Consider the following 25,381-nt stretch of genomic DNA (forward strand, 5'->3'; position numbering starts at 1 on the left):
CTACTTGCCAGTCTTCTCCAGAACCCACTCAATCACCTGGGAAAATAAATGAGAAAACAAATGCTTTATGTAACCCCAGCTCCTGAAAACAACTTAAGGACATCTCATACACATCATCAATTCTTTCTTCAGCACTACCTGTATAGTGTTCACTAAAAAGGATCTAAGAGCAATCCGTTCAAAAGGAGAAAGAGCTGCTAATAAACTGAGAGGATAGGTACCCAAAACTGTATCTAATGTTACAGAATACCATGTCTTTAGAAAAAGGCATTTTTAGATCCCCTGAACTGAGCTACTTCACCCCACTCTCCCCAAGTCCTAGCAACAAGGTGCACACACAACGCTGAAAAATTAGTGCTTCCAGCCCAGACAGTCACTCCACCACGTTTTTCAGAATTCACAGCAGTTATTTAATTTCCAGAGGACAGAGTGTTTATGCCTGTCATTTGCTCTTCGTTACTGTTCACATAAAGTCTCACCTTACGCACAAATCAGATCACCCGATACCCCTTGTGCTTACAGTTATCCCCAAGCCTGATATCCCTTGTGCTTACAGTTATTCCCAAACCTAAAATTAGTAATTTTCATTGCTTCTTTAAGAAATTTCTTTTGTTTTATAGAAGCCTTTATTACTTCCTAACCTTTGAAAAGAAATGTTATTTCCTTCAACACAAGGAAAGATGAATTCCCTAATGATCCAGGCTTCTCTCTAATGAAAAAACCTTATCTCTCTTTTTTTCCCCCCAGTACTGTGGAATCACTTAATTGCCTTCATTCCCATTTCTCACCGTGACATGACACATTGGCAGCTGTAACTAGAATGCCACCTAAAGCCTGAAGAAATTTAACTGGCAATTTTGCCAGGGGACTACTGTTTGGAAGAAAGCTTTTGTGAGATCAGAGAGCGAAACGAGACCCACAGCCAAAGGAAAGCACCTCTTCATCTCTTAAGGCTGTGGACCAAACCATCCTAGAGCCAAGATGCCACAGCTCCATTTATCCTTGGCTACTTACAGGAACAAATCAAGACTCTTACCTGTTTAGCATTGTTATTTGCTGTTTTCTTCATTTCATCAAGCAGTCCTACAGAAGTTTTAAGATCCTGAATATGAAGCACAAAGCCACAGAAATTAGCAAACTCATATATTCACTCAAATTTGGATTATAAAAGTCCTAATAACCAAGGGGTATTGCCCTTTTATCACTCAGCTCAGAACCACAGCAGATTTTTTTGACTTTGGGTTTTTTTTGTGTGTTCAGTTTGTGCTTACATATTCCAGTGGGTTGCAGCTTTCCCTACAGCAACCCAAACCTAGTACTCAGGTGATGACTTTCCCTAACCTGCACAGTTCCAGAAATGTTTGTTGGTACTTTTTCCTACCAAGATATTCAAAGTTCTTACAGTCTTGATTGAAATTTTATTTCTATATAAACATGGAAATCAAATGTGAGTTTAGGTTACAACACAGAGTTCTGGCAAACAGCAACAAAAAGGACATGGAAAAAAAAAATCAACGCAAGAAAGGAAAATCCTAGAATGGCTCATCTATTTTGCAGTCCAATTAGCCCAACCTAATCCACTCAAACAAAACAAGCAGTAACTTTGGCTAAAGAGAAAGGAGAACCAAAAAAAAAAATCATTTATTACTCATCTCCAAAGGAAAATGATACCTATGATATCATGCTCCTGGGAAGAGCCAACACTGGCCACACATCCAGAATGGAGGATCAGACGCTGGAGGCCAGCCACATGACCCCCCATTTGGGGGTCTGGTCAACAGTAAGTTAAACATGAGCCAGCAGTGTGCCCCGGCAGCCAGAAGGGCCACCGCACCCTGGGGTACATCAAGCTGGTCCAGGGAGGGGACTGTCCCACTCTGCACTGCGCTGGTGCGGCCTCACCTCGAGTAGTCTGTGTGGCTTTGGGCACCACAGTACAAGAGGGACACAAAACTATTGGAGAGTGTCCAGAGGAGGGCAATGAGGGTGGCCCGGAGTATAGCCAGGAGTTGGACTTGATGATCCTTATGGGTCCCTTCCAACTCAGGATATTCTGTGATTCTATTATTCTGAAGCATGCAGAACAGAAAAGGACTCCAAGGGCTTCTACTGAGTTGAGGCTGCAAAACAGCTCAGGAGAATAAAAAATCCTGCTACACCTCTCTCTAGATCAGCTTTCCACAGAGCAGGAAGACTGCAGTACTCTTCGTTTTGCTCTTCTGCTTGGAATGGAACCTTGAAGCCATCTGACCTGTCTTACTCACTCATCTCTACACACAGCTCCTTCTGATTTTGGATTAGATCTTCCTTCAGGGCATACTTTGGGAGCACTTACAGAATGACTGCAAAACAGTGTTGTCATTATTTAAGAAGATGGTGCACACCAGCAAGATGTTGTAATAGTGTCAGCATTCAGCCCTCTTCAGTTACAACTTCATGTAGCTTAAACCACCTTTACAGATGCTGACTAACCCGAGTTAGTTCACAAATACAGGTAGGCTAAACACATGCAAATGAACAGAAACAGCAGCTCAGCTTATGAGCCAGAGGTTTTAAACATCCTGTACCATAATTTAGCTAGATTTTGTGCCCAGACTAAGTAACATGGGCTCAAGCATTGACTCACAAAGTGTTCTCGGTATTGTGGAAGGAATTCTCATCTCCTCCTAAAACTGAGGTTGATGCAATTCTACACAGTGCTGCCAAGTCAGTACATTTGAGACAGCTGTGCAGATTTTCCATGCATTTACAAGGAATTCTGTGAGAAGGGAACTAGATACCTAATTTTGTCAGGGAACTAGAATTTCTGAGTCAGTTGTGTAAGCTACCTATTGAGTGAATAGCCTGAGAACAAGGGAGAAGCTGAGCTGTTGCAGCTACAGCAGGGCAATGGCTACAACAGCTAAAGAATGGCATAAGCGTGACTCTACCTACAGACCACTGCTTTAACATGTTATCTCACATAAGAGACTACAGCTTTGTAACATTTAAAAACCAACAAACAGCCACCAAAATATACTGTACAACTAGCTTCTGCATTTTACAAGTCCCAAATTTATCCACAGACTCTACAAACTGCTAACACAACGCCAGAAAATACTAGTTTAATCAAGTCTGAATATCCTACAACCCATCTGAAGTTTTATTCAGGAAGGGATTCACTTAAGTAAGGACAAACAACTGTGAGAGTATGTCTTATAGTTACCTTTAAGTAGAATTTGGATATCTCAAATAGACGCTGGCTACATGATGCAAAGCACTTGTGATCCTCTGCAATTCCATGTTTTTGAAGAGTCTTAGCAACCACCTCCTTCAGCATCTTGGAAAGAACAGAAACACACTCAAAAACTCATCCCAATTATTGGCATGAAAAAATGTCAGAGAGGGGAAAAAAAACCCCAACACATTCAATTTCCTCCTCTCTCCTCTAGAAGCAGCACATCATAGTCATAATACATCCAATCTCTCCTTGAACAATCTGAGGGACGGCGACTCCGCCACCTCCCTGGGCAACCTGTTCCAATGCTTATCCACTCCTGAGAAGAAATTTCTCCTTGTTTCTAACCTGAACCTCCCCTGGTACAACTTGCAGCCATTCCCTCTTGTCCTACCACTACTTATCTGCGAGAAGAGGCTGACCCTCAGCTCATCACAACCTCCCTTCAGGTAGCTGCAGACAGCAATAATGTGTCCCCTAACCCTCCTCTTTTCCAGGCTAAACAGTCCCAGTTCCCCAGTTCACTGATATCCATTCCCACCCTTATTTTCCTGTTCGTTATCTCTCTCAGCCTTAATTCCCTGAGCATGATGTAAGGGATACTTTTTCATTCTCCCCAGTTCCTTCAGGATTCACTTACACAAGTGAACAGAATGAAATTTAGTAACGACAACTGGAGATGAAGACAGTTCACTTAGAGTTAAAAAAAGGAAAAAAATAATAAATCAAGTCCCATGGAAAGAAGCTAAGCATGTGCTTTTTCAGGAAGCAAACATAAGCCTTTACCCTTGTGTGTTTCTGAGATCTTGATTCCTTTGCTGGCTTTGAAGCCTCAGATTTGGTTGCACTCATGCGACTTGCAGAGCCAGCCTTGGGGGTCACTCTGTGGGGCTGCCCAGGCTGCTTCACTGGCACCGAAGTTAAAGAAACTGATCTTTCAGAGCGCCTCCTCGTTACAGCAACTGAATAGTGACTCCCACTACTCACACTTGCTTGAGAGAGGAGAGAATCTGTACTCTCAGATTTGGTTAGCCTGGGGACAAAAGAAAAAAAAAGAACTTTTAGATTTCCACCAGCTCTTTCAGTGCCCTTGTTTCTGCTACAGCGGCTGCTGCTACGAGCGTGAAGTGCAGCACAATCTTGAAAACAGCAAACAGGATTCTATTATGTGTTTACTGATTTGGTCTCTTGACACATTGATCACAGAATCACAGAATTGTAGGGGTTGGAAGGGACCTCCAGAGATCGAATCCACCCCCCCTGCCAAAGCAGGTTCCCTAGGACAGGTCACACAGGCAGGCATCCAGCTGGGTCTTGAATATCTCCAGAGAAGGAGACTCCACAACCCGCCTGGGCAGCCTGTTCCTCACTGTGAAAAACTTCTTCCACATATTGGTGCAGAACTTCCTGTGCTCCAACTTGAGTCCACTGCCCCTTGTACTGTCCCCACAGACAACTGAAAAGAAGCTGGCCATTTCCCTCTGTGTCCCACACTTGAGTTATTGATAAACATTGACCTCTTAGTCTTCTTTTCTCAAGGCTGAACAGCCCCAGTTCATTCAGTCTTCAATTCACATCCAGTGCACCTCTGATTACAAAAAGTCTAGAAATGAACTGAAGAAGTAAGGTAACTAAGAGGAAGAACTCTTTGAAAAAAGGGGTAGTTTTACATATGAACCCTTCATTTAGATAGTCAGGAAGAGCAGCTTGCTGGCCTCCAGTCTCAGGATAATACAAAACATCTTGAAACTATAATTTCCTTTGGTCCTACAGGAATTTCACAACTCATCTTTAATGATGGGAAGCTGGGTGCTATAATTCTACTGGACCTTGTAATTCTTGATCCTTCAGCTGCAAGTGCATTTGTAATTCAGAAACTCCAATTTATGAAGCATTAAGTACAATCACATCTTTTTTTTAACTATTCAGCCAGCTGCAAAAAGATATGGGTATTCCTAAAACCATACCTCTGTTAAAGGCTTACTCTGATCAGACTGGAAAGAAGGAAGAAGTGTTACAGTAAAAAGTGACTTCAGAAGTAGTGTTACATAGCAGTTCATTTTGTATTGATGCAAAGGGTTTGCATCTTCAGAGTGAGGATAAGGTGCAAAGGGAAGTCTTAAAAACTAGACTTTCAGAACAGACTTCAAGAAACAAGGCTGACAGTAGTTTTGAATTTTGGTAGGTCATCTTATACCTGCGGTTTTTTGGATCAGGAATTCAATTATTCTGTTTGTACAGAATAATAAAAGGCTTTCTAAACCTTTAGTTGTGTATTAGTACTGCAACAGCACTGACAGTGTCAGTCCTAGATGAGGCTGTCACTTTTTCAAAGGCACTACAGACTTAGCAAGATACAGTCCCAAATCTCTTAAGAAAATCCCTGTGCTGCATGGTTTTTATTAAAGTTATGCTATTGATCAGAGGTCACACTTGAGGAAACAAAAACAACTAAAGAAGAGGATTTAAAAACTAGAACAATTGTTTAGATAGCTTCACTAAAAACATGTGGAGATGAAAGAAAAGATGGCTGTCACAAGAGACCACTGAACTATTTCATGCTAAAGATCTATTTTATTTAGTGCCTTACCTTTTCTGGGGATAAAAACAATCCAAGTCTTTTGATCTGCGTTTTAACCTTGCTGCCTCTGTTTTGAGTTCACTCTGTAAAGATTCTCCATCAGGGACACTTCCAGGCTCTGACAAGACTGCAGGAGATGGGAGAGGGCTCAAGACACCCAGCACAGGGCAACACTCCTTGGTGCAAGTAGTCTGAGTTTCATAGCGAATAAGACGAGTTTGAAGTTCAGCATATCCCACATCTCTCTCTAAGGCTCTTCTGTTATCTAGACAATATCTAGCATTGAAATTGGTGAGAAGTCTGTGAGAGAAAGTCTCTGTTTTATGACAATCAGGAAAAAAAAAGCCAATAAAACAAAACAGAACAACTTAGTTTTGACCATCATACAATACTCAAAACTTTTTTTTTTTGTTTGGGCTGATGTACTGTTCTGAAAGATACCTTGCAACAGCCTGCAAAATTAAATACAGTTCAATACATCAGGCGTGTGTTAAGTCTAACTTCAGTGAAGAAGCTGAATCATATAGTATTTACTGTTATTTACTATTTATTCTGTAGTCCTACAAATAAGATTTCCATGGACATCAGTATTTTCTCCTTGAACAGTAAGTGATGGGTTAGGATGCTGACACTGAATTTTTTACTAGTCAGCTCTGCGTTACCTTTGCATGATCAGTGTTTCTATTTTAGATTTTAGTGGTTTTCAGATTCAGTCCATAGGCAACAGATGTTATCCTTGTTAACAGACTAAGCCCTGTGATGCTCCAATAAGCCAGCAACGACAATAGCTCTGAACCAACATACATGATGAACCCAGCACATCATGATGGATACTGTATCTTCAGACCTTGCAAGCATCCATGAAAAAGCACTGACACACAGAAAATACCAGGCTATATATGCAAAAAACTATATACTCTAATATCATAATATATAATATGTCTCTGTTCCTTCCTGGGAGAATGCAAATTTTCTAGTCAAACAAAACCAACCAACAAACCCAGGGTTTCTTCAGTGCACATGCTTTAAGGCAATCACATGGGAAATACTTGAAGAAAGCATCCCAAAACACAATATATGTGATTTGCAAGTCAGGAGTACTTCAGGAGTCCCAAAACACAATGACATTTTAGGAGGAGCCAGGTTGTGCCAAAAACTAGGTACATCACCTCCAGTGCAGGGAAAGACAGCAGTATTATTCAGTACTATTCCATGCTCTCCTCAACCCGAGCTCTGAACACTGTGAGCTGTCTGTCTCTCAGCCCACCCTCTGAACTACATGACAATCTTTCCTACTGTTTGGAACTCAAGACATTTTTTACTTTGATCTCTTAACATGGAATTACATTAAATTGCTAGATCTGATTTCTCCCACTTCCTTCAGAGTATTTTCATATTCAGGGAGAAATTAACTTTTCTAATAACAGACCACTGGATCAGTTTCTCCACCAAGTAAGACTTTCCACTAGAAATAAATTAATTATCTGATAAGAGTAAGTTCTGTTAACTTACAGATTTCAAGGTATTTTATTTTCCTTATTTATATTCCCAGTCCCCTGAGTAATCACATCCCCTACCAAGATAAAAATGTTTTTTATCTTCAGAAGTTAAATTGCCATTTTACTCACTCTGCTTTAACATCAATTACTTTCTCTTTGCAACACAGGATCCAAGTGTTTGGCACAAGTTCATTACACCAGAAATTTGATTTAATCATAACTGCTACTCATGGTTTTCTGACAAGATTTTACTTCCAAATACAAATACAGCAGCTATGCAGATGGAACCTGCAATCACAGCTCCATGGTACAAAACACATCAGCTCCAAAAGACCGTATGATAACTCTTGCTACCACACATTCTGGTCATACTGCTTTAGGTTCCTCCCTTCCACACTAGTTTCTACCACCACACTCTACTGCTCCCACCCATTATTGCTAGCACAAGTCTTGTAACATTAACATGCCAGGGTCTCCCCCTCCTCTCCACACTATCAGGCCTCTCTGTGGTCCCAACTTCTCACATCTGCTATAAGAATAGGCAGGATGAGCTGTGAATCCACCAGCATGCTCCCTGCTGAGGTCAGGCAGGTCAGCAAGCTGCTACTCAGCAGACAATGGCCAAGTCCTTTCTTTCCATGCCTGTTTCCATGCCTGGGAGGACAAATCTGCATTTCTTCAATCTACCCAGCCAGCTCTTTGTGCCTTTTGCTACAAATGTAGAAAGGCCAACAGATTCATCCCCTTGGAATAAGAGAAGAAACAGTTAGCTGAACAGATGGAATGATGGCTTCTCTTCCCTAGGGAACGTGTTGAACCAATGGTTAACCAAACCATTTGTGTAGTTGATATGAAAAAATGCCAGCAGCATCATTAGTCATATTCTGATAACCTGAAAACTCAATTTTAGGAGGTGGCAGAAATTTGCATGAAGATCACACTGCCTACATGTGGTATCCACTGCACCTCTAAATATATGCTGCATTCAGCCTAAGAGCTATGCTGAATGACCTGTTCTCACATTTAAGCATGTCCTTTTCGTGTTCTCCTCAATGAAAATATTTATATTTTTCTAAACAACTTTTACACAGCTGCATTATAACATGTTTGCCCATCTGTTAACAAATACACTGCCTGTCTGGGACCCAATAGGTCCTAACCATATCGATCCTTTCGAAGGCTTTTCCCACTAACTTGCCTGCTGGTGTTGTTTCAGGTTCCCTGAACATACAGGTAGCTTTGCAGCAGGTCTTGTAAACCTTGTGACTATCAGTCTGAAAGTTCCTACAATTTAAAACCAAACTACAGATATAGTTAGCCTATGTGCTGCTCCAGTGATTCGATACATACTAATGAATGCTCTTCCCCTCGACACTTCCAATTGTGAATTACAGTTTTCAGAGACAATCAGAATAGCTGTAACAGTAAAACTTGGGAAAAAATCCCTACAAGTTTTTACATTCCCATCACGGTAGGAGTGCTGCAATGTAAACCAGTGGCTAAAATAAAGGTAAGAAAGAGATAGGTGGCATACATGAAGTTGTTCCAAAGGAGACGGATACATAAAGTTTTCCATAATTAATGTTCATGCTGCCTAGAACATTTCTAATCTTGACCAGAACCCGAAAAATAATTTTAGGAAAAGAAGACAGGAAACTTACTCAAGTCCATGATAATGGCATCCAGCTGCTTTTTCAAAAGGCAGACCTCTGAGTTTCCGAGGAGTAAGCTCTGGTGTCAAAAAGAATGCATTTTCACTGAAAGGAAAAAAAACCCACAGACCTATTTTAACAAGTTACAGCCAGCATAAATGATACTTCCAGAAATCAGAAACAAATGCCTTGACATAGGAAGACCAAACCAGCGTATCTTGTAGCTAAGCCCCTGGAGTACAGCATCTATGGAAAACTATATCTTTATTGAAGTGAAAAATTAGGTTCAACTAATACCTGCTGAGCTATTATTGTTATTGTTATTATTATTATTATTATTACAGAAGCTCTTAGAAATCTCAACCAGTTTAGAGGCCACTGCTCCAAATAAACCCAGGCAGCTATAACCCTGTATCACAATGGGGCACCTGAATAGTAGGATGAACTGCGAGAAACTGGAATCTGACCTCCCATTTCTCAATCCATTGCTTTTATCAGTGAATCCTTCCCTTCAGCTTCCAGTTGTCATCTCACCTAACGTCACCTTCATAACTAACCAGTTGTTTCCTGTGGTACTTGAATTCCAGCTAGTACCTCTCTGCAACTAAAGAATATGAATGTATTTGAAAGTATTTCAGCAGAATACGCCACAGCAAGACAGACCGAGTGAGCTTGCTGCCAGATCATAGCATACCCTGAAAAGTCACATCCTAAAGGGCAAAGATGAAGGCAAGATGTATTAGTACCTGAAACTCACATGCTATTCAAGTTTTATTCACATAGACTGTCTCTGTGCCGTTACCGCTGGAAACACCTGGGAAAAACATCCAGGACAGATGTGATACTAGCCTTTTAGAAAGACTGAAAGCCAAAACTCTATTCTACCAAACCTCTATTTAAGCTTAAACACTGAAAACAAGTGAAAACTTCTTTAATTCACCAGTCTCTCAGAAAATCTCTTCCTTCTGTTGGTCAGGAAAACTTTTGGGTCTGTAGTCACTGTGCTGGACCATCTACTGTTCAAAGCTGCTAATTACTTCAAAGAATCGAGCAGCTGCCAGGGTTCACCAGCTCCCAGAAAACAATCTAGCTATGGATTCTCATAGGTTTTCTGGTTTCTTAGAATATGTATGTACAGCACAAGCCATTCACAGACTTTTGGCCTTCAAACAAAACTATTTAGTCTGGTTTATTATCTAATATCTTGATTTTCGCTTCATACTTCCCTTAGATGTCTGAGATCTCTAAGAGAGACTCACATTACAGTAAGGTATTACAAAGCAAAGGTTTCAACATCATACTCTCATGGTAATTGGCAGAAATCCAAGCAAACTGAGGCAAACCACCTCAAATTCAGACCTCATTCAGCTATAGCTCAAAGCAAATCATTCAAGAGAATCAAAGTATTTTATGCTATAAAGCGTCTCGGAAGACTTTTGAAAAATCAGGGATTTAACAAAATTTTTGTAGTGAACAAAATATTTATGTCTTTCCCACACAACTAATTGGAATAAAAATATTTTGAAGTACAGCTGAAACCCAAAATCATCTGCACTTACTAGCTAGCAACTCTGTATAAGACTCTCAATCTTCAACATGTGTTTTCAAACTTGCTTGAATTCTCCACTCAGAACATCTTTAAGTGAATTTCAAAACTCCATAACTATTTAAAAGAAGCCTCCAAAACCCTATAGGATATTTCCCTCTCATAAGCCCTCTTAATTCATTACAGATAATGAAGTTTAAGACAGGATTGAGGACTGTATCAATGATACATTCTATCATTCAACACTTAAAAAAGGTCAACAAATACAACTTATCTGCCTGCTAAGATTGTCTTGCTTACCAAGCAGTCTACAGCACGTTGCTCTGCTTCTACGAACACTGACTCATATAGGTTGGCCTTAACTCTAACAAATATTTAGATCTTGGAAACTAAGACATTAACTTCTTGTATCAACCTTCCTGCTGAAAAAGCAGTGGTTTATTCACTAATCCTTACCATTAGCCACACTAATGATAAACACTTGCAAAGCAGTCAGAGTAGAGAAGCTTCCTTTAAGGAGCAGTTTACCACTTCAGAATGCAGACAGGAACACTGGCTCAGCACAACATGAGACACACACAGTTAGATAGGCCCAGCTATTGCCCTTTTCACACTTCTGTCTTCCCACCTAGTCTCCCTGCACTCCACTGAATGAAATAAATCACACAGTAAAATTAAGGTTCTGCCAAAGTAACTTCTGCTTTGCTAGAAATGACTCTTTTGGAAATGGACACAGATGGTGGCAGCAGCTTATAACACAGCCCTGGCACACTTTTGTGTACCAGGTGAATAATTTCTTACTTAAAAGCACAGGACTAACATCATCAACTCTGGCCACTTCAGATTCTGAAAGAACTGAGGCCCTCAACAGTTGATTTTACTGTCAGGCATGTGATGCAAGGACGCTGCAAGTTACAAACTCAAATCCAGTTAGGCCATTCTGATCCTGTCATTCGGCCGTTGTTCACATTTCCCTGACGTTCAGTGTTCAGTGGTTTAAATCTGCTGGATTCCTACCGTTTGGGAATTTGTAGTGGCTGGAGATCACCCACTGGCAGCCCTTCTGGTGTGAAGTATTTCAGTAATTCTTTAGCATCCAGCAACGTCAACGATTCCCGCTGGCTATCTTTATGCCCCAGCAATTGCTCAGATGAATGTGCAAACATGGAAACTCTGAAAAAAGGGAAAAGAAAAAAAAACCCCAAAACCCCACTCTAAGATTACAACATTGAAATAAAAAGAATAATTTCACTTTATTAAAAGAAAATAAAAATCTCCACTAGCCTGGAGCAATTAAACAGATTTCCAAAGTAATATGAATTACCTTGCTCCTTAGGAAGATTTACATGAATGTTTGTGATAAAGTACGTTTAATGCAAATTCTCTTACCATCCTACTGAAGAAAGTAATTTCTTCAAGATTTTATAGCTTAGCTATGAAATAGAACATGGGAAGAACATTATTCAACCCTTTTTTCCATTTACGGACCTGTAGGATCAAAAATTAATTCCCATAAAACCAACAAAAATAAGAAAAGCAAGAGACCTACAATATGCAGCAAAGAACCATGACACCATTCCTGCCTGCAGCTCTCCACTCTTCTATTTTTATTATCCTTAATCATGTACAGTGAAGTTCTCTTTTCTACTGTTAAGCAGTCTGCTGTGTACACTGATTCAGGATGAGCAGAAGACAGCAAGTTCATAATACAATGAAATAAACCTTAACTGACTATGAAACGGAAAGTTCCTTCAGGAATCTTTTCAAACCTGTTTGAGAAAAAAAACCAACTGATATCAGTATTAATAGTACTGCATAAGAAAGCAGAGATCTCATGTGAGAATTTCTGACATGCAGAACTCCAATCTAGGCTGTGGCCAACTATTATACTGAAAGACAGGAATGGGATGGAAGTGACTAAGAAAAAGCCAGCTGGATATCTGGTTCTAAAGGTCTGTCAGCAAAAATCGTTATGTCTTATAGAGAGCTAAACTGAAAGCAATAGGCTGTATTAAGTGACAGAAAGGGCTACAGGTTTTGCAGAAACAGCACAGAAGAAAAAACCAAAACTAAATATAAATTTAAAAAATAAAACCAATAGGATCTTCTACTTTAAAACTACTTGAGACCTGATACCAAGTCCTGACTGTTTAGGATATATGAGGAGATTAGAAACACATTGTACACACTCACAAAAACTGCTGCATTATCTCTATTAATGTCCCTGGGCATGCTGGGAGAAAAAAGTGCTTCTGTATGGGTATGGCTACTGTTTTCCAGTAGGCCCATTTGGTAATTTAGTGTTGAAACTATGTTACTTTTAGATAATTTGCAGCTGTGTTTTATCAATAAAAATCAAAACAATACTACTTCAGATATCAAGTAAACACACAGAAATTTAGTTCTAGCTTTAAGCAATGTTTTGGCTGAAATATTGTAAACTGGTTTGAAATACATTATTAAAATGGCTACCAACATACACGGTTCCTCTAGGGTGTTGCTCAATAGCCACTATAAAGAAAATCTCCAGTATTTAACAATTACCTCATTTTTTGTTTATTTTTTTCAAAGTTTTCCAGATTCTGAAGAACATGTCTTTCTGGCCACTCCACTGGGTTTGGCTCCATTAAATCAGATTCTGCAAGAAATATATGGTGGATAACCGTTAACAGAAATAAAGAATCTTAGTCTTTAAGGAAATATATATAGATATATATAAAAGGAAGATCTGCCTGGTTCTTTCTGCACAATTGTTTTTTTCTGCAGTGAAGAAAGGAAATAGTTAATGTGAAGGCAATTTCAGTTTTCAAAGAAGCCTAGAAAGCTACTTTACTTCCCTTTCTATTTTCCCCTTTTGGTAAAAGACTCTCATTTTAGTAACAAATTGGCAACAAGAAAATAAATCAAAAGAGAATCAGCTATGTATTCTCTACTTACCAGAAATCACAGTGCATGACCTAGTTTCATTGGCAACCTTCTGGAGAAGAGGTTTAGGAAGATTAGTGTTGCAAAGGTGCAAAAAACATTCTCTTGTATGTTCAAACAAGTTTTTTAACTCATCAGTAGAAATAACTGGAGGCTGCTCAATCAATTGCTTTCTCTCTAAAAAAGGAAAGAGAAATAAAGAAAAGCTACTGCATTTCCTCAGTAACAAAGAATAACTGGAGCTTGCTAAAATCCAAAGAAAAAAACTTCTATAAGTTAACTTGACACTTACTATTGAACCCCTAAGCAAGGCATGGGTGGTTTATTCCACAGGCAAGTGAGAAAAGCTAGCAGTAGGAACATCATCTTTTACAGTCTTTTAATTTCTATGTGCTTTTCTGAAACTATCCTGGTTTGAATCCCCCAGAGACAAACATCTGGACTTGCTGAGCTTACGCATAAAAAGCTTTCAGTTATAGTGTCTCTTACCCAGACATCTTTACCACTGTTACACAAGTGTGGCTCCAACATAAGTGATAGCCTGTTTTTCCAGTCTCTTTGGTCACAATATCAAGGGTCAGGTAATTCTGATACAATTTAGGATGACTAGCAAATCCCAACTGCTCCTATTCATTCTTTATCTCAATGGAAACAAACGAAAACACAGGCTTTAAGGCAGTTCCAAACTCAGGATCAGAGCAGACTCAGAGACTGCAAGCTGACAGGGGGTGGGGTTTGGAAGACAAGACTATTAGCAGAAATCTTATTTTCCTTAAGCTGGTATTCTGTCAGCAGTAATACACTAAAATTATCTTCACAGTATGCCATTTTCAATAATCTAGCCAATCTTTCAGAAGCCTTTTCTGTTTTAATTGAGTTTTTTTAAGCAATAGACTTAGAAAAAATCAGGACAGTCAAATGTACTTCTCTGCAAAGTCAAGAACACCTACAGAGTATGACATTTCTGTTATTATTATGAATGATGTATCAAGATAAATGTAACAAATCTCCAATGCATACTTCTCCTCTGTTGTTTAAGACTTTTGCAAGAAAGAATAGAATAAAAACCCCTGAGTATGCCAATATTCCAAGACAGATTTCTTTCATTTTGTAGAAGGCACATCCAACAGTGAGTGTGGTATTTTGGGGGGAAAAAAGCATTAAAAAAAGACAAGCAGAGAAAAAGTTTATTACTATAGGATTATTCCAAAACTATGCTCAAAAATTCACAGTGTTAGTGTAACAAACATCCACCACCTTTAAAGAAAGTTCAGTGTTCTCTTTTCCCTCAGTATTTAGAAGTTATTATGTGACACACAATCATGGATACACTAAAAAGAGTTTCTTTCCAAAACTCCTCTTTTTTTCTCCAAAAAGCGACCAGCTCACCTGGGGTTTGTAAGGCGAGCCACCACATGCAGTTTGAACTAAAGACCTTTTCAATACTAATCTGAGAACTACCAGTGCTCTCCCCATTACTTACTGAGGTATTCCTTCAAGGCAGACACTTGAAGACGAGACAGTTTCTTTTCTCTCTGTACAATCTCCTCTCCGCAGAAATGAGGCAGAGACTTGATAAAGTCAGCAATACCAGAGTCTGTACAGATCAGGAGGAATCTATTAGTAAGATTCTCTCATGGGACTTTGGAGTCACCAAGTCAGTGCTTCTTGAAAGAAGACATAAACAAAGCAGACATACAAATTTCATGTTCAAAGGAAACAACCAGACTTTCAAATATGGCTAAGCATAAACATAATAAAAGAAGGAAATTAATTGCAATTGAATTAAGATACTAGGGGGATAACTTGGAATAGATGTCTGACCAGTATTTTTGAATTTCAAAACAAAATCAATATAACGATAACCAATTAACATGCCTACCATTTAAAGAAGGTAAAAAGATCCTATATTTAACACCAGGAAAGTTTCCTTCCAATATATGGTCAAGGACTTTCAGTCTTCTGACACCACAGTAATGGGATTTTAATTAGGACAAATGGTAAGCAGTCAGTCATATCACACACAGATTTATTTCAATAAGGAAATAAGAGAATAAGATGCAGGTCATTGTGCTATTTTTTTTTTTTTGTCACTGTTAGTGAGAACAGATACATGAATTAGCAAAGTTATCTAGCATGTATAGTTGTAGCAGGACAACTGCTCCAAGATAAATTTCCACATACATGCTCTTACCTAGTAGAGCTGCTGATCATCTGCTAACTCATATCCTAAGTGCTCTGCAGTAATACAGATATCTACCAAGTAACTGAAGTCAGGAACATGAAACTGAACATGGCTGACAGCCTTGCTGTTTTTATTTTAAATCATCTATGAAACAGGCTTGTCACCAGATAATTGATTATATTTGAGGTGTTGGCCAGCCAGCTTTCACACCAAGAATACATTTTTTAAACTTTAAGGTTTTGCTTGCATTAGTATTGCCTGGCTGTCCCTGTATGTTTAACACTTACAACTAACCGCAGTTACAAGAAATAACTGACTACAACACCATGTCTTTGGTTGGTAGTAGTAAACTGTGTGAATAAATAAGCTCTTATTATATATTTTATTAATTTGAAAAAAATATTGCTGAAATAATATAGATATTTATGGAAATGTAATATTCCTTATTGTTTTCTCCCTTTGAACAGACTGTAATGGATAAAAGTAACATATAAATTTTAGTAGCACTTGCCTGCATTCAGATACTCTTAAACAATAAAGTAATAATCCTTACTTGAATCTGTTTCTTCTGCTTTGGACTTCAGCTTTCCATTTACAGCAGCAAGAGCAGCCATACCATTGATCTGGCTAGCTGAATGAATCAAGGTTGCCTTACACCCTCCAGAGCCATTGCCTTGTATCAAGAAATAGTATCGGCAAGATTCTCCTTTCAGTTCAATTTCTGGAACTTAGAAAACATTAGAACGCAAGTGTGAAACACCCAAAGGAAAACACACTTTAAAACAAGCTATCATCTGCTGGATCCTAGCTGACAGACAGGATTTAAACCACAGACATGGTTTAAAGGAGACGTGTAGCTTCCCTAAAGCTTGCCATGGTGTTATTGTCAAATTTCCTCTACAACAAGTCTGTGTAGCTGAACTCATATTCACCAAAAGCTTTTGTGTTTGTGGCAAGGAAGGTTACAATCACTGACCTAATTTCATTGGAGAGAAAAAAAGGGCATCTCAAACGTATAGGGAAAAACTCAACACACACACGTATATACACACATACAGATAAGCCACAGTAAAATATACCTGTAGTCATCCTCCTTTTACCTACCAGCAATGACCTTGGGTTTCCTAGCCATATATTCCTTCCATTTCTTGGCACTCAGCTGGGCAGGGGACGGGATCACTACGCTGCTTACATTACATGGCAATGTAAATAAAGCTCCTACCTAGAGCAGCGAAAGCAAAGACAATACATGCAATATTACTGAAACCTGTTTCACATTTCATTCTTGAGCTACTGATTTGGCATTATTCCAGAAGTACTTCAATTGAAGGAAAAGATTTTTACTTCAGACTTCTGTCATTCTTACCAATTGAGATGGAACAGCATTGGACACAGAAACTGTAGAAACAGTGTTCATGTTTTGCTCCAGTTGACAGACCATCAACTGCTAAATTTCTATTTCATAGACAGAAGGCATTTGTTACCTATTACAAGTCTTTCAATAATCTGGCTAAAAACACTTCTGCAGAATATTATCCAGAATGAAAAGAGAATTCAAAGATATAGTTGGCATCAGTAACTCTGCATTCCTTTGAAAAAAATGTAATTTTTTCCTTCCCTAAGCATTATCCTTTTCAACTAATCAGATACTGCACTATGTTTATGTCTGCACATACATTTCCAGCCAATAAGCACTAATAATAAAAAAAAGTGTAAGTATTTTAATACTCAACCAATAAAACAATGCTTTTAGAGCTATTGGAAAAGCCTACAAAATGTGACATATTTCCTGTAGTAAACTAAAGACCCAAATCCTTAAGAGGAACAGAGAAATTGTTACTTTGAAACCATATTCAACACCTGCAGACTCTAAAAAAGTAACCTGAGAATACGCTTTAACTGTTTTGGCTTTGTCTTTAAAAGAGCTAGTAGAAAGGCAAGGTCTTAGATTGCATAAGATATTTGACCAAATCTTCAGTACCCTTACGTAAAATTAGAAAAAAAATTAAAATTATCTGGGATATTTACCAATATAAAGCTATTCCAAAAGATGCTTTTGGTACAGCATTAAAAGGACGTCCTTATTGAAGATGAAACATACAGCCTGAGGATAGAATACCATCTCCACAGTAAATAAAGAACCTAAGTTACAAATTGTAACTGTATCAGCATTTTAACCACAGGCTCTGTTTTGACTGGCATAGATTTATTTATCAACACGAAAAAAACCCCAACTTCCCTAAACAAGCATAAATCACCTTAAACATTCAGGATAAACTACTTCAAACTAAAACTGTGGCTATGAATAATCATAGTATCAATCCAAGGGGGGGGGGGGGGAAGAAAAAAGAAGAAAGTAGCCTTTTTATTTCACGAACACTTTTTGTCCAAAATCAGAATGGAAAAGCAGAGTATACACGTGCAAAATAAAAAGCTTACCATTTCTTGTTAGCTAGCTACATTTTGTAAGCTGTACACACATCATACCTGCCTTTTGCTTAATAATCAACTAAGCAAATAAACAAATAGAAAGTTAATTATCATAGCACAGAAATTATCTGTCAGGAAAGGATTAAAAGTTACAAAATGTTGTAAGAGATTGAAACTCAGACAAGGTAGAGAAAAATGTTCAGTGGGCTTACAAATGGCCAATACCTGCACAGCATATACTTTAGAAGCAAATATTGAAGGACCTTACACTGAGGCCAGGTTTAGAAATACTACTTTTGTATCTTGCACAAGCAATACAAATATCTTCAGTTTACTGCTATGTGTAAATAAAAATAAGATTTTACCTTCCCAGAAAAAGAAGAAATCTGCTCCAAAAGCAGCGAGGATGTCTCCTTGATACTCTTTCTTGTCAGGCTCCTGAAGAGAACTGTTTAAGGAACCGAACCTTCACAAAGAACTCTTTAACAAGCCACGTTACCGTCATACGTAAAATAAGGACCGCAAGTGTCTCACATTTGATACTCCAACAGCACAAAATATATTAAACACCTTTTCAGTCAAAGAGGTGCACTTGGAAATGTTATATGATGAAATATACCACTAACATCTTTAATACAGGCAGGCATAAAGAAATAATTACGGATCCAAAATCCTGGCAGGCTTATACAGCCTAAGCTACAATTCCTATCCCAAGACTAGTGCCAAAAATACATCAATGTAGAACTAGTAGGAGTATACCTTGATATCTCTGCAACCCATACAACTCAAGAGTAAATTGCTCTACTAGACCACGACACAAATTTTGCACCTTCACAATAAAAAACATGATTTGTGGAAAAATATGTGCATATTGTGAAGCCCACTACATACATTAAGGAGTAAGGTTTGGGTTTTAAATTTACACAGCAGTAAATATTTCTCTATTCTTTCCCCACAAATGGCATATACATCAACAGACACATGTATATGTGCAATAGTACAAAAGATAGCTGGTTATTGTTTGCATAATTCAAATTTCAACATTAAAAAATCCGGTTGTAAAGAATCCCTATGACTATTTTGCCAGGCTGGAATGGAATGAGTCCTTGCTAATCCTCATGTTGCTTGCATAGGTAGACTCTGCTTGTCATTCTTCTTCTAGAGAGCATTAGCTGTAGTAGTTTAGATCCTTAAAAAAGGATACAGATCAAATTCCAGATCAGATATAAAAAAGGAAGGTAGATCAGACAGCACCACCATCTGTAAAAACTGCAGCGCAGGGCCATAGTAATGAAAAACCTGAAAACAGATCAAATTGAACTATCTGTAACACTATATATGATATTATCTCAGTGGAACCTCATTTCAAAATGCCATATTAAACATAATTACATAAAAAAACTAGGAAGGTGTTTAATTCTGCTTAATAAAATTTAACTTTCTAGACTGTCAGCCATATGCAAATAGGTTGTAACCCTTACCCAATTTCAAAGAGAAACAAAATCTATTAGGAGAAGACAAATTCAAAATGTTCATATGTTAACAATGAAAATAATAACTGCTTCACTGACATAAGTTTCTTTTAATGAAAAAACATGATTCTGCAGTTCCTATCAAGTATTTACAGCAAGAGTAAAATGACAACAAACTTTTAGAATTAAGTAGAAAAAGGTTAGATAAAAAGAGAATTGGTAACTAAATTACGTATTTTGTGTATTAAGATTGAACAAAATCTGAATTTATACTACAAAAAAAAAAAAACAAAAAAAAAGTCGGTACGTTCCTAGGAAAAAACAGATGAAAGTTTAGGGATCTGTCTTGAGAATACAAATGATCTCCACATGACCTAAAGAAGTATTCCTCATTTTTATGCAATTGTTATTTTTAATGTTTAATTTTAAATTCTGACTAAGTTTCCCCCTATTGTTTGTGGTTTTTTTTCAGGAAAGTAAAACTGATTAACTTTTGGGGCTCCAAGAAAGACCAGTGATAGTACTTACCTCTGGCAAAGCATCAGTATTCCTCAACTGTTGCTCTTTTTTAACAGCGAAGCAAGTACTTAAACGTGAAGTGCTGAATGTCTTTGCTGAAGTGCTCTTCATACAAAATTCTGGAAACCTAACTTCTGATCCAAACTGGGGGAGGGGAGAATAAAAGAGGCAATAAATGTTCAAAAGAGAGAGAAAAATTATCTATCTTCAGCTAGTTACAGGTATTATTATTTTAAACAATTAGTGTTACATTGGTTTCCAGCAGTTCTGTAAAACCAGGTAAAAACAGTCAACTGAGGTAACCGACTACTAAATCCAGAATGTTAATAATGAAAATGTAAACAGAGTCTTTCACAAAGCCATAGGTATCTGCAGAAACATTAGACATGTGCTTGCAACAACGACTTACAGTGTTACATGATAACCATTTCTGTTAGGTACAAAAAAAAAATCTAATTTTGAACAAGAAGTTCTAAGGCAAATATTTCAGAGGTGAGCACCTGGACTTTTGAAATTTGAATCCTGATACCTTGATCTCATTTATCCTTTAATCATGCTAAAAAGCAAGTTGCTCTCCACCCCCACCAGACACATTGCACATTAGCTCTTTTAATTACGCTGTCAAGACCAAATTTGTGTATCAGCATAAAAAGCACCACACAGTACATGCTTTAAATGAACTACACAGATGCTTCAAAAAAGAACCATAGTGAAAAAAGTTATTTTACCTTTCTTTCCCATATCTGAATCCTTCCTCTCCAAAGTTCTTTTACATCAATAATATCCATGACATTATCCGAAGTTACGAAGTCTGCTGATAGATAGTCTGCAATCTTTTGCCAGCTACTGTAAAAAAACAATAAAATTAGCAAATTTGGCCTTACAAATTAACATGCAGTACAATTTGACTGAATTTACCTATTACTTCGTAGCACTGACTGAATTTACCTATTACCTCTTAGCACTGAATAGTCTTGTGGATGTTATGACAGACATATGTAGCTTTACATTCCACTAAGTAAAAAATATTATATATTTGCTGCTTTGAGCTCTGTAAAGGAAGTTGTTCCATGAATGTGACAGCAAAGAACTGTGTCAAGACATCAAGAAGAGCAGAAATGGCAAGCAGCTAGCATATCATGGGAAGATCTGGTCGTAGAAGCTGGAGCAAAGCCAGATAATCATCACTGGGGCTACCACTGGCCCACCTAGATGGTTTGTAGTTAGCCTTGTGAGTAGAAATAGGACTGCAGCACCAGCATTACCCAAATTCAACAGCACCTGTGACTACTACTGGCACCCTATCTTCTAAAATAAATCAGCACCATCAACAGAAAAGGAAGAATAAGCAGGAGAGCTTTCATCAGAAAACTCTATGTCCAAACAGCCTCATTTTACATGAAAGGCAGCAGGAAACAAACAGTTCTATTAACTGAGGATTAATCTTAACCACATATTCTAAAAAGAAAATGATAAATCAGACATTACTATTTTCCTTCCTTAAATGTAATACCACAGATAATATAACATTTAAAGGAAAAACAGCAGTTCTATATTCACCTTACAAAAACAAAAAAATTGCAATCAATCCAAGTTACTGTGTAACATAGTTTTGTCTTCAAAACCTAGTGTGTGCACTGAAGCGATGGAAAGGAAGAAAATGTTTTACCTTCTGCTCTCATAGAAACAAGAACTTCGGAGGACTTAGTTTTTTGCCTGTCCCTCTGGATAGGGCTTGTATTTACAATAAATCAGCATGAGTAATTCCCCCCCCTCAAACAATAACAAGACAAATCTATGTGTTTCCAAAGTATACATGTAAAGTACTCAAGGTGCTGCTTTTATTTTAAAACACTGATGTATACTAACACAAGATGAGAGAGACCTTGTCTATACATTCAAACTGGCTTACCCTTTAGAATCATCTGCTGCAATCGTGACTCGCGCAGAGTGCCATTCTCTCAGGTGCTTCAGGGCACCGATAAGAGGTAAGCAGTCTTTTAACTTGGGTCCATCTCGTTCAGCAGCCTTCAGGATTACATCAATCATTGCTCTGCCTGTAAAAAACAGTTCTGTGTGAACCTAAGTACCACCATCCAGTATATGATTCAGTCATTTGAACAGGAAAGTACTATCACCAACTGCATTGAAATGGGTTTAGAGATCAACTTCTAGTATTTCCAGCAAGATTTGAAGCACTTTTCACACATCTCTCGTGAAAATGTTAATCTCAGATTAACACAAAGTATTTTGCCTTGTGCTCAGTTACAGTAGTTCTGTACCTTTCTCCTTTCTCACTCAGCACTGTATTTGACAGATCAGTGCTGTCTCCAGGATAACTACCCTATGGCATTTTCTTCCTTTTCACCCATCTAAGCCACTATTTCTTATTCTTTCAACACTTGGTTCCTTTGCACCCCAAATAAACTACTACAACCCTAACATGCAAAGGCAATGTGTCTCCAGTTTATAAACCCTGAATCTAACTATTCTGATGCATGGTCCTTCACAACTTCTTGGCTCCCACCCACAAGAAATCAGCCGGCAAATGAGATGTAAGTCTGATGACAACACCTTCCATTTTTTTTTTCATTAAAACTTCTTACGTTTACATGTTTTGTATTGGTTCTTGTCTATTACTGCTCTGATGTCATTTCAGACAATAGCAAAATGAATTATATAAATAATTATATAAATAGCTACCTTAATCTCTACTGAAATACAGCCTTCCAAAGAAATCAGCAGCAAACAACTCCACAAACTGATTTGTGAGGCCAATCATGCTCAAGTTCCTTAAACTACTTGCAAGATCTGCATATGACTTAATTCAGCTAACAAACTGACATCCTCTGAGGTTTTCCATTTGCCTATGACTTTACCAGCTGACTTTTTAAGAGTAATAACTAACAAGATAAAAAGAGATTGCTCTTTTAAGAAAGAATACCTGGGGCAGGCAGTTTATCAGCTAACTGATGCAGACTTTCTGCAGCTTCATCATAGATTCTGAAAATGAAAAGACATTGGTTGGAAAGAAAAAAAAAATTAGAATCAAAAAGTTACATCTAACATAAATATCTTATATCTTTAAAATTCTGCAAAAACATATGTAGACAATGAGATATATGTATCTATCTCATTTCACTGAGGCAAAAGTAGACTAAATGACTTCAAAACAATCTACAGTAAAACTAGAAGTAGGATTCAAGACTGTCAGTTTTCTCTTAGCAGTAAACTTTTTGTCAGGTGCTAGGAAACTGTTCAGTTATTCTATAAAAATCATCTGTAGCTAAATAAATAAAAGTATGTTAAATGAAACAGAATTATTTTCAGTAGTAGTAGGGGATTGTTCACAGCTAACTCTTGCTCCAGTAATAACTTGTGCTTTTTAATTGTCAGATCACTATAGTAGTAGTAATAATAACAATAATAATAACAATAATAATAACAATAATATAATTTACTCAGTCATAGATAGCGACTCTCTACTGTTATTGTCTTCTTCCTCAAAATTCTGTACAGCTCCCAGGCATTCATCAATGCTTGTTTGGAGAGAGTCTTCATTTATCTGGGTGTCAAAATTTACTTCCTCCCACTCAGAACTGCAGAACTAATCAAGCAAAAAACAATTTTTAACATCACAGTTTTAACTTGCACTACAGACAGGCAGATAATTGAGGAACTTTATTCCCTCTTACCTGATAATAACCACATATAACATGACTTGCAAAATACCATTTCTTTACACCTGGAATACCAGCCACTGAACATGCTGAAAAGAGATAAAACAATTAACCAAAATAATCAATCCACTACAATTTAATTGTTCTATCATAATGACCATCTCTGTTGAAAGTCTATGTGAGTCATTTAACGTGCCTCAAAGACTTACGTTCTACTTTGGCAGTAAAAATGATTAAGATCGAAACATAATTGTCTATTAATGATTCTCTTACTGTTTATAAGTAAGAAAACTATTGACCTCCACTCCATTCAGATTGATACTGCTCTCTATTTGCAGAAGTTGTGTCACACCTAAACTAAATCACAACTATAATAAATAAGGTCTACACAGTTCACAAAATGCAATCTTCTCAACATTTCTGTGTACTGAAGTTAAAAACAGCTTAACATTCCCATCTTCATTAATTTTAACAGGTTTTAGTGGTTTCCCCATAGGAATCACAATTATATGGTAACTGTGACAATATGAGCCTTAACAGCTCAACACTAGATATCCAAACAAAGAAAGTGCTTCTTAACAAAAAAGACCCAAAGACCCAGTCCCTAAAAGTACTTAAGCAGATCTTCAGAAATCTAGTTTAAGATGATAAAATGATCTAGTACGTATTCACAGATTAGGGCTCAGAATTGCTATCCAACAAGCAAACACCTCTTTCCCTGAAAAAAAACAACCAAAAGAAATCATAGGAGTAATGAAAATATCAAACTGCCCACTAACCGGAGAAGGAAGCCCTTTTCTACTCTGACTTGCTGTTAGGCCAGATTGAAATTTACCAGCCGTTCAACTCCCTTGTCTAAACCTATTAAATTGTACCCTAACACCTCAGCTGCTGAAGTGGCATCAGTTATCCACAGGAAGAGCAGGAGCAGTCCCACCTGCAGAAGGTGGGTTTCCTCACCCTTCTGACCCACTTCACCCAGATCTCACAATTTACCCAGGCCAATTCCTTGACAACATCTGCCTGACGTCAGTGTCTGTCACTGTATTTACCTGGGAACACGCTCAGGTCTGCGCCTGCAGAGGGGTGACAGCTCTCCTTCAGGCACTGATAGATGCTCGCAGCAGTCCAAGCTGAAAAACAAAACCCCACAGCTTCTCTTAAGATTAATGAACTACAGAAATCGAGTCTCGCTTTATTGCAATACAAAGCTTAATTTAATCTTAGAAATTTATTTAAAAAAAATAAATTCAACTGCCGATTTGCGGGACTTAAAAGACAAACGTTGCCATTCTCGTTACAGTGGCGCACGTCTCCGGAACGCGCTACCGCAGCAGCGCCTCAATGATACACACACACACACAAGAGGGTTTTTAAGGTTTAAGTCGTTAAAGACTGAAGAAAGAGGATGGGGAAAGGGGCGGGACTCGGCTTTAGCGAGGTAGGGACCCAGAAGAGCCTGGCCGGGCGCAGATCACAGACCGTAAAGAAGAGCTCCCGTTGAGGAAGCTCATTGATGGGCCTCCGGCCCGGTTCCCCCCGTCCCCGTGGCGGTACCTGCTCCAGGGCCGCCCGCCGACCCCTCGGGCCTGCGCTCCCCCCAGCTCAGGAACAGGACGTAGCGATCCATGGCCCGACGGGACGGAGCCGAGGACGGAGCCGAAGCCGCCGGCAC

The 25,381-nt window shown here is 38.2% G+C and overlaps 1 protein-coding gene across 1 annotated transcript; it reads right to left on the reverse strand.

Annotated features, from left to right (window-relative positions):
• On the reverse strand, window positions 1–25,336 carry MTBP (MDM2 binding protein; the record flags this gene model as incomplete). Its single annotated transcript, XM_084279874.1, has 22 exons — window positions 1–36; window positions 1,037–1,102; window positions 3,206–3,319; window positions 4,004–4,250; window positions 5,808–6,074; window positions 8,959–9,054; window positions 11,513–11,668; window positions 13,040–13,133; window positions 13,433–13,597; window positions 14,904–15,017; window positions 16,159–16,332; window positions 16,710–16,827; window positions 18,401–18,473; window positions 19,240–19,334; window positions 20,036–20,170; window positions 20,755–20,872; window positions 21,939–22,083; window positions 22,971–23,029; window positions 23,488–23,633; window positions 23,722–23,795; window positions 24,759–24,839; window positions 25,264–25,336. The coding sequence occupies 22 exons, from the start codon at window positions 25,334–25,336 to the stop codon at window positions 1–3; spliced, it is 2,646 nt and encodes an 881-aa protein (XP_084136000.1).
• Between the last annotated feature and the right edge of the window lie 45 nt (window positions 25,337–25,381).

The sequence above is a fragment of the Gallinula chloropus genome, assembly GCF_964237585.1.
Source record: "Gallinula chloropus genome assembly, chromosome: 2".
Lineage (NCBI taxonomy): Eukaryota > Metazoa > Chordata > Aves > Gruiformes > Rallidae > Gallinula > Gallinula chloropus.